This window comes from Syngnathus acus, chromosome 21, assembly GCF_901709675.1.
Source record: "Syngnathus acus chromosome 21, fSynAcu1.2, whole genome shotgun sequence".
In the NCBI taxonomy this organism is placed as follows: Eukaryota; Metazoa; Chordata; class Actinopteri; order Syngnathiformes; family Syngnathidae; genus Syngnathus; species Syngnathus acus.
In genome coordinates this window covers 8,505,687-8,516,609 of record NC_051105.1, presented here as the reverse complement: position 1 = coordinate 8,516,609, position 10,923 = coordinate 8,505,687, and the positions used below count along the sequence as shown (strand labels likewise).

At 41.5% G+C, this 10,923-nt stretch overlaps 1 protein-coding gene across 1 annotated transcript in view; it reads left to right on the top strand.

The window, feature by feature from the left end:
• The first annotated feature begins 8,027 nt into the window (after positions 1-8,027).
• The window catches only part of asic4a (acid-sensing (proton-gated) ion channel family member 4a), a 50,444-nt gene continuing 47,548 nt past the window's right edge, over positions 8,028-10,923 (top strand). Inside the window, exon 1 of the mRNA XM_037280789.1 lies at positions 8,028-8,866. Within this exon, the coding sequence (XP_037136684.1) occupies positions 8,291-8,866 (576 nt within the window). The 5' untranslated portion in view covers positions 8,028-8,290. The remainder of the gene's footprint in view (positions 8,867-10,923) is intronic.

Here is a 10,923-nt window from a genome sequence, read left to right as displayed (position 1 = left end):
AATCTTCATACAAGCTATTAATTTAGTCATTTCGTTGGAATTATGCAAATGTTTCCTGTTAGCGTTGGCCCAGTCGACACGTTTGTCGTCCGTCATTTGAAAGATTTTACTTTTCACATAAATATCTTTATAGATGACAACGATTGTATTCTATTTGTCTTTTTTTTCTCGAAATAGCTGTTGTGTGAAGCGAAAAGTGAAGTACAATCATGAAAACAGATTTTCACCCCCCCAGACAAATCATCAGCAGCTGACTATCTCTTGCCCAGCAAAATAATGTTTTGGCATTCATCAGTCTGAAAAATAATTTCTTATGCATGACACATTTTGACTGCATGCACAAATTATCTGTGCTATTTGCAAAACTCACCTCAGCTCACCTAAACACAAATTCACAGTGGTAGCAATGGCAAGTGGAGATTTAGTTCTGGTGACAGGAGAGCAGTGAAGCAGGCTGATGGTAAAGAGTTTCAGACAACCACACCATGCCAAAGGCACTTCCTTCAGTTGAATGAGGAGCTGTCATAGGCTGTGACCTTCATCAGTGTGCCGGGATAAGGTGTCTTCCTGTCCTGTTTCTAAATCATGCCGCGGGAACCTTGCACATGCCTCGCGCTTGTATATTACATTTACATTCACAGCAAAGGCTGCATTTAAAGTGGGAATAACAAGATGCAGCTCCTCTGACAGCCTTTTGCGGTTTAACGTCTTTGCTCTGGTATTGATTCTTGGCTGGAACTTGACCAGCGGATAACCCACTGTTGGACGTCGTGGCTGACTTTAGCAACAGAGCACTCACTGCTTAAGAGGAGAGCTTGCGACTATTTTGGGAGTCAGCGGTAGCAAAAAAAAAATGTCACAAAGACATCAAGGTATATGCTTACATCACTGACTGTAAAGCGTTTTATATATGGAGGGTAGAATATTTCAAGGTTTGTGAGCAGTGTTAAAACTGCTTGCCCGATTTGAATGTTTCCTTACGTCACTTTTTTGCCCTTCACTAACATCCATAAGCCCGATTCTAAAACATTTTCATTCAGAATGGCATGCAATTATGAAAGGCTGTAGTCAGAAAAATGCATATCCAGCTTCAACAAAACTGCAGCGCTAACAATACTAAGCTAGCATTCCAATGAAGCAAAATGTTCAGATAGCCTCCTCCATTCAAAATTGGTACGATTTTTTTTGCAAATTGGTACGACTGGCCAGTTGCCAAGTGGGTGTTGATTTCACAAAGTACTGATCAATATAACATGTTGAAAATACTTTTTTGCTGATGCAAGCCATTTTCTCAGGTTTCCTGAAAAGTGATGGTTTTATAGATGCAAGGTTTCCTTCCGATGAAAGTGCCATGAAGAAATGTACAGTATTTTTTAAGAACGGCTATCCAGAAGGGGTTTATGGTGCAGGCTGTTGTCCAGCTGGCAGAGGAGCAAAGTCTGTTGTTCTGGGGGCTGCAGGGCAGGTGAGCTTCTGTCAGCGTCGACGATGGGTCGGGCCCATGATGCGAGTGGCATGTTGTTGGTGCAGCTGATGGGGAGGGGAAAGGGGTCGGCATTACCTTCAAGGCTTCTCACCTCATTCGCTCCATCCCATCTGTCCAATGCTGACAGGCGCTAGGTAGAATCAAAAATAAATTCTTCTATCCGGGATTAAATGTCAATTTGCAAGAATTGAGACACCAAATTATTAATAGGTCGTAACTTGACTTGAAAACGATAGGCACTCTGGATATGTGAATTGGGTTTGGATAAATGACTTTGCACATGACTCCATAACTACATTTAATTGTGACTTGAAAAACGTTTGTCCAGCAAGACTGTAAAAAAAAGACACTTTCATAAAAACAAACCAAGCAGATGGGATATTCCAGCCATTGATCGTCGTCGCAAAGGTCCAGTGTGTATCAACTTATTAATTTTTGCCTCACTTTTGCTTCTCTGCAGTGACCTTCACTTTAAAACCCGATTTATGCTATTTTGCTAAGTTGATTATTGGATGCCCTTTGACAGCAGGCAACTTTTTAACATTCAGCATTAGATCAATATTACCCCCCCCCCCCCCCCCCAATGTTTTGATTTAGCAAAGCAGAAAAAAAATCTGATGAAATTAACAGCATTAAGAATTAGGTGTGCCCTTATCAAGTCAGGATTGAATTAAACCTCTATTGCATTGAGATTAAAATGCACATAACCACTTTCTTCTGACTGACTGACGTTGGACACAGAAAACAGGAGACCATTTTCCTCTTGCTTGTATTCACTTTCATCGATTGAATAATGGAGCAGACTTTGTGCTTTTGCTCGTACGGCTGGAATGAAAATGGGCCTGGTTTTGAACAATGATATGAATATGAATGAAGTAGATCTACTAAGGTTGGTGCTAATAGAATTTCCCAGAAGTTCACTGGTCTCTTTTATTTATTTTTTAAGAAAACTTCGTATGGTCGGCCACATTAGAGTACACAAAAAAAAACACTACCATGTAAGCAACGATTGCATTTTAAATAATTGCCCTGGCAGTGAAGAGTTTGTTTTAAATGCTGAATCAAAGCAAACCACCAGAATGTATTTCATGCACTCATCAAATTATGCATTATATTTGCCCTTGATCAGCATCCATTGATTGCCCGAAGACCCCCAAAGAGAGCAGGCACATCTCTTTTGTGCCAAATATGAAATTACTGCGGTTGTACAGAGCTTCACATTTACCCTTTGAAACAATCCACTTGAACCAATTAGCAAACACCGCGTAGCAACCGACAAAACCCCACGACCAATTTAGCGTTATTCACATTCGCTAATCTTACGTATTCCGTCGTTTGTTGCGGTGGTCGCATAATTTACTTTTCTTGACTGATTTAATTATTAACATTGGGGGTGCATGAGCGGTGAAAATGTGACTTTGTTGCATACAGTAGGCTGCTGACTTGAAGAGACACGACGCTCGGAGCAATCTAAAATCATTGAACCCTGCTCTTTGCACTCATGTGCAAAGCACGGCAATTCCTCAGTCCGCTTCTCAAGCTCCGATAGCTTTCACTTTCCTTTGGGCTGTGTGTTCTTACATATGGAGAGAATGAATCCACATAAGGTCCTACAGGAGTTAGAGAAGCTGTAATGAAAGCTCTCATTAGGAAGTGGAAGCTTCTGACTTTCATCTGCTATTAGAGTATGGTTGCAAAAATGCATGCTCTCAAAAGCTGAACTAAACCACTGAGCCAAAGCGTGTCCAATCTCAGCAAGCTGATACGTTACCTCCCAAGTCATTTCAGCACTTCCATTGAGATGAAAGCGCCAGTCAAATGTTCTACAGTTAAAATGAAGTGGTGACTGGATGTCTGCACTCAGTCGATTCAACCCAGCTCAACATCACACACGCATTAGAACGCCGTGTGTGTCCACATTCAATGTCTTCCTTTGATCCTTCTGTCTCAACACCTGCGGTCATACCGCCCTCCCGCAGCTTAATCATTCGGTGTAAACAAAATTTCAAGCTCGCTCCTTGTATTTTTTAATGAGCTGACCGACCGGACTATAATTCCACTCAAGTGGAGCCTTTTCAAAATGTGCTTGTTAGAAAAGGGCTGGCTGAAAGCAGAATGGAGATGCTGAAGCTGTGTACGCACATAGTAAGGATCTTGGCCAATTTGAGCATTTTTTTTTTCTGTGGTGCAATCAAAATCAAAAAGGGCTTGATTATGAGGTACGTCTGAAACACAATCCTGAGTGATTCTACTGTAGTGTTGGGTGTGTCAAGTAATTTTTTTTTCTTCTTTCTTGAGCTGCTCAGAAAACAGTCAAGAGTGACGAACCCAAATGTTAAAACTGATCTATATCGCAGAACATCCATCAACAGCATGTTCCAGCTGAGCCACCGTGAGTGTGACATGAAATAAAGCCAATTATGCAATGTTTGCTGACAGCGGGGGATGAAAAAAATAAACAAAAGCAAATACAAATTCATATTTACACAATATATTCAATAAATAGTGGCTACAATGTGGCTATTTAATGAACAAAAGCAAATACAAATACATATTTAAACAATATATTCAATAAATAGTGGCTACAATATGGCTATTTCAGAGGCTCTCCACATTTCGCCTTTTTCACTATAGGTATTTTTAAAATTTGAAATAATTTAATTATAGTTTGAGTATATATATTTGGATATATAGGCCCCATTGGACCACATTGCCTGCTGTGCACGGGGCCTCAGAAACATTCAGTGCATTTCCTTATTAAATGCTAACACCACAATTTAAATGTTCCTTTCACCGAGCTGTGACCTATGGTGTTTGCTTGAAGACGAAAAAAAAGAGAGCAAATATCAGCCTGTGCTCTGCAGTCGACACAACCGCCTTCATTGTACCACGGGGCACAGAGAACAACAAGAAATACAATATTTAGTGGCTTTTATGCAAATTTGACATTTCCCTTGGCTGAACATAGCGAGGCTTTCTGTTGACCACTGATACCCGCATGTGTTAGTGCTGAGGCAGCAGCGTCCTCCGTTGCGTTACGTCGTCATTATTTGTTTTCACCGCATTAATATCGGTCAAATAGAAGCCGCACGCCGGCAGGTTGGAAAAGTTGAGCTGATTGTGTCGCAAATGTATCATAGTTGTGTGCCAAATGCATCAGAGTGAAGGCCTATCTCACGGCTGCACCTTTCTAACTGAATCGTAAAGAGCGGAAAGCAATTTCACGCCGAAAATGAGACACGTGGACACGCGTTACGGAAATAAGAAATACCAGTTCAGATTCATTTTAATGCGTTTTAAATTATTGCAACTATATTACGAAATGGACAGATAAATGAATACATACAGTAAAACTTAGTGGCTTGTTTGCGGGACATGTGCTCAACAAGTTTGGCTAACAAGTGACTTATTATTTTATAGCTGGTAGAGATTTTATTTCTTCCGATGTATTGTTTATCTACCACATCTGGTCTGCAATCAATTGAACTTTATTTCGTCCATCTGGTCAGTAAATGGAAAACATTTCATCTTAAGAACATAATCGTTTTGTTTATTTGCGAGGATGTGAAAATTTGTTTTCTGCCCAACTTTTGATGACATTTGTTCCGAGTATGTTTATGTTCACAAAGACATTTGCTGTCCAGCAACAACAACCACTAATGAGAGAATTTGGTCTTGTTCAGCGTTCAGCATATTAATGCAAAAGAATTTCATGACATGTTGTTATTGTTTTTTTTAGTTTTTATATTGCTGGGTGTCTTTTCCCCTGGTAAAAACGCAAAGACTTTTATTCAAAGCTGCTTTTTGTTTTTTTTGCTCATCCGACATTTCTTTCTTGCTATTTGAAAATATCATTTCAAAACACCCACACTACAGTGGTGGTTTAAACAAAATAGGGAATTGAGTTAGCTGCCGTTTCTTGGTAATTTGAAACAGAGCTGTCATGTTTCACAAGCTTTATGGATCCGAAAACAAAGAAAAAAAAACCAAATAATGGTAACTCACTGGAGCACGCTCTCAAAAGGATGTCTAAAAAATGGTGAAATGTTCTCAAGCTAAAATATCTACCAAATAGATTATAATAGCATCATTTCATAATGATTAGTCCTCCAAGGTTCACTGGGGTATGGTATGGTATGGTACGGTACAGTACAGGATGGGAGGGAGGGATGAAGAAATGGATGGATGGAAATAATGACTGATCATGCAAGCCATGTGTCGACTTCATCCTCGCTTAAGCAAGAGAGCTGCACTGCGGCAATTAAACGCACACGTCAAATAGACGGCGCACTATGAACAAGATGATAATCAGCTGTTTCTCTTGGGAGCATATAATCCATACTTATCTTCCACTCCTATGTTCTTTTTTATTTCATTCCCTGATAAATGGACCACGATGAGCAGTTTTAAAGTCGCTCAGCTTTCACTTTGTCCACATTCAGAGCTGATACTTGCACATCAAAATGAAAAATTGTAAGCACCCGTGGAATTGCAGTATTCAGACTAAAGATACATAAGAAGGATGCAGCAAAAAACAAATAAATAAAAAATTTGCGTGTAATATTTCTTCCATTCAGTGTCATTGTGGGGCCTCAACAAGAAAAGAAAAAAGTGGGTTGGACACATAGAATGTCATCCATTATGTGAGTCCTTCAGGTGTTTGTGTGCCAGATGTGCCTGTATGTTTTCATTTTCATGTGATATTCAGCCATGGCAAGTACACTGAGCTGTGGTTCCCTCTGTGCTACTGTAAATAAGCCCAGCATCTTGTGGGAATAGCCACATCAAAAAACACTGTGTGCTAGCGAGACCTCCCGTGCCTGCTGCCAGAGGCAGAGCTGAAACATGGTCACCTTGCGCTTTACAATATCCATAACACACTAAAATAACAGCGTTTGTATCACATATAAAGTTGCTATGGGGGTTTTTGCTGAAAACAATAGACATTGACGACAGTGACACAGGATGAAAATAGCAGTTATGTGTACTGATAAGATGACAGATTTATCATCCCATAAAATGTGTAAAGAATAAAAACAGGCAACAAGTGTGCGGACTCCCTCTAGTGCTATATATATATATATATATATATATACTATATATACTATATATCAATATACACAATGAAAAAAAAAAAATATATATATATATACAATAATATATATCAATATACACAATGAAAAAAATATATATCTATATCTATACATATGTATATATATATAGACACACACACAACAATCCACATATTGTTACCGCTGAACCGTGAAGGGTCACCCGCAAGACTTGACCAAAAGCATGTCAAGCCACTTGGCACAGGTTTCTTTAGCGACCTTTATAGATTTGTGGTAACCCTCTGCCCTTCAAATTCTGATCTGACATCAGCAGCAGTGGTAAAATGGTTTAATTCACATTTAAATGGGACTTCTCTCTTGCGGTCACAGCCCCTCGCGATGTGACCCGCATGACTAATACCATCTCAAAGGAAAGCGCGCGCATTATGGCTCTCGCCTCCATCCCTGCCATTTGCATAATTTAGTTTGCCATCTTGGGAAAAAGTGCCATTAACAGCACTGAGAGATAAATAGTATTTCTTTTTAAATGATGTGTATTGGCAGATCAATACTTTAAGTGTATTTGAAAATATCCGAATGTGCTCTGCTGCATTCCGGACCGTTTGGAACGGTTTGGTTATTCAGAGCACAACACTCTCGGAGTGACAGAGCAAACTCTGGCGCCTCTGACTGGGAAGACAGAGACTACGTTTACATGCAGTCAATATTCTGGTAAAGGTCAGAATTCCGGTTTCTGAATATCCACATTACATACCTGTACAACAGAGTCACTCACAATTTTAAATATGCCGAATATCATGTTACTTTCTCCCGTCAACAAAACACGTTTGATTCATATCACTCACCACAAAAATGAACGCATTTACGCCCAAGGTAAACTGTGGTCGAAATTTAAAAAAAATGTAAAATTAAGTTTAAAATTGTCTTTCTTGTCTGCGTGTTAACAAACCAAACAATTTCTCACTTTGATGCTTGGTAGAGGTAATTAGACCTTTCTTTTTTATAGACTTAAGTAAGTAGTGATTTATTGGGGCACTTATAATTCAAATCCAACATTGAACGCTTGGGGCAATATTCGACAGTACCTTTTGTTCTTGTCATAAAGAGGAAGAACAAGGTGATTAGGCGTGCGAGCGTGAGATGGGGGAGGGCGGGGGGGGGTTGTCTGTCGGCATCACATGGATGACCACAGCAACTTGTACTGAAGGGGAAATAATCACCACGCTACCTTCTTATGAATTATTAAGCACTCTGTTCTTATTTTAGCCCTGACTTGCTGTTCTGCATTTATTCACGTCGGTTCAAGGTGTTTATTTTATCAATCTTTTTGTTGTTGTTGTTGACAGCTGTATTACGACAGATAAGCGAGAGCGTGTGAGCTGATCAAGTGGTGAGACAAGCTTTGAGAGCAAAGCGGCGCAGGAGCAGCAGGAGCAGCAGGAGCAGCAGGAGCAGCAGGAGCAGCAGGAGCAGCAGGAGCAGCAGGAGCAGCAGCGCTCTGGTCACAAGGAGCTGTGGTAGAGGCAGCAGCAGCAGCACTATCAGTCACAGCGCAGGAAGCATCGGCAGCAGCAGCAGCAGCAGCAGCAGCAAACTCTTCTCCGATTCTCTCTTCTTCCCGGAGTTCTTTCTTGCTCGGAGTACCAACGCCAAGGAAGTCCGAGGAGGTGACAGCTGCTGTTTTTTAAAAAAAGAGAAAGAAAAAAAAACAATCGCAGACCTGGCTGCCCCCATGCCTATCGAATTTGTTTGCAAAATCAAGTTTGCAGAGGAGGATGAGAAGCAGAAAAGCAAGCAGGATGGGGACAAGGAGAGTCTGATCGAGGAGAGCTGCGCACCTCCGGCCAAGGACTTGGCCGGGTTTGCAAACTCCTGCTCCCTACACGGGATTAATCACATCTTTGTCTCTGGACGGCTGGGTATCCGGCAGACTCTGTGGGCTCTTGCTTTCCTCACTTCACTGGCACTCTTTGTTTACCAGGCAGCAAAATGTGCCATCTCCTACCTGGAGCATCCTCACGTCACAGCCCTGAACGAAGAAGCCAGTCCGGAGATGGTTTTCCCCGCCGTGACCATCTGCAACATCAACCGCTTTCGCTTCTCCGCACTCACCGATGCCGATATCTACCACCTGGCTAATCTGACGGGACTGCCCCCCAAAAACAGGGACGGGCACAAACCCACCGATTTGATGTACCCTGCTCCAGACATGCAGGACATATTCAACAGGACGGGACACCAGCTGGACGAGATGCTCATGAGCTGCAACTTCAGCGGGCAGAACTGCTCAGCTGAGGACTTCACTGTGGTGAGTGCAAAAGTTTCCCAAAAGTTCTCCCGCATTCTTGGGCCCGGGTAGGGATCACCGTTAGAGTTAGAGTTCATGTTAGGGTTTGTTCATTACATCACTGCATCAGCTCAACTGAAGTCAATTCTTCGGGAATTTAAAAGCTTTCATAAAAAACAAGTTGACATGGAAGGAAAGGTCGACATGACTCGTGTATGTGCATGCTTGCGTGTCGTCATCTCCAAGGTACACGTGGTTTTCATGATTCGTTTCTTCATACAAGATGCATGACTCAAGCTCCATCAGTGAGCCGCCTCTCTTCTCACAAAGTTGAACGCTTCGCTCGATGCCGCCGTCAACTGTGACAAATATCTGCCATCAAAAGACCAAAACAAAAAAGATAGCGTCTACGTGATAGGCGCACTTTTCCCCCCCCCAACAAACCTTTTCTCTGATGCTGCCTCAAAGACGGTGCGGTGCACTCTCGTCGTCAAAAATAGCCTTGTCGGGTGTTTTTCCTCCCTGTTGCTCTCGCTCTCTCTCTCTCTCTCCCTTCAGTGAGGAGAGTAATGCATCTTCAACGTTGTATTTCAATCGCGCTGCTGTTGAGTTTAAATATTTCAAGACCGATATACATGATTTTTGCATTAGCCAGATTGACTAAAAGGCATGAAACAATCTCTGTGCGAACGGGCGTGAGTGTGTTTGAGAGAGAGGAAGAGTTTCTTGTTTTCCACAGTAGTTATTAAACACACCATCCTCACAGGAGATGGAGTTCCCTTTTTCGGAATATGCAAATTGCTTTGGTGTTGATAAAGCGCTCGTGTCAAGGCGTGTGTTCAACATTGATACCGCAAAGGCAGTGCGCCGCCTTTAATTTATTTTTTCAAATAACACAAATAATTCAGTGGCTTCTTTTTTCCTTACTCATGCACTTACATTTCTAAATGAGGATTACCTAACGTCGCAGGTGTTTTAGATGTACCAACAGGTAGCGTGATCCCTCGCAGGAGAGGAAAAGCAGTTTGTTGTGACAATATCGCTTTAAAATTTGATAAGGAGTCTCTTTCCCAATTGGAACGTGTGTCATGTAGCAAAATGTCAGTCACATGTCAGTCAATGAAGCGTCTATTTGCATTTCTTGGACTCCGGGGTGACTTCATCGGTTCCCTAAACTGCTTGTTCGCCTCTGTCAGCCTTGTGATCAAATTTATCTGCATTCTCGGAGACTGTCGCTTAGATTTGTTACAGGCTATTTGCCGCTTCCACGCCTGACAAATCACTTTGTCCGATTTTGGACTTGGGGATGTGGCTCAAGTGTGACAGCGGCGTCGTCAGGAGGGCAGAAAGCACGGGAACGTGTTTGCCTGCAAAAAACAGCTTGCTTGCCATTTGTTATGAGCTTGGAAATAGAAGGGAGTCATGATTAGTGGCCATGCGCTATTAATCACATCCAAACATGTACAGACCCAACGCACCTCAGCCATTACTTGTGCCCTCGTGGGGAACCACTTCATGGATTGGCTTGTTGTAATGTGTTTTCTCCCTATTGATCATTATGGCTGCGCCAGATGTTCCATTTCGCCTATAACCACAAGGTTGTGGTGCTTTCGGGGGACACTTGATGACAAAATGGGATTGTAATATTTTTGGGGCATTTTCACTGGTCGATAAGATTTGAGTTTATTTTGCAACCAACGTCAGTATGTAAAGTCACTGCTTGTGTTCGTATATATTCAAACGGCTTTTTTGTCCCAATGTTTACGTTCCATTTTTTTTTTCAAGGTAAATATTCGTGACAGGAAGCCATTAGTGTCCATCCATTCAAAATGTGTAGAATAATAAACAGCTCACAGTATGCAAACATTTATCCAGCTGCTCTAATTTATGCAAGAGAATATATTAGCATGCAAAATGGATGTATTTTACCCTTTCTATTCACATTTAATACAGGTGATACCTCCTTCTTTTTATAATTACAGATTACATTGTTGACTTGGTTTAATCACACAAGATAACGCTGATTCATCGAGCCCTTGAATAAATAGAATACCTTTCTTCCAGTCTAACATGGCTTA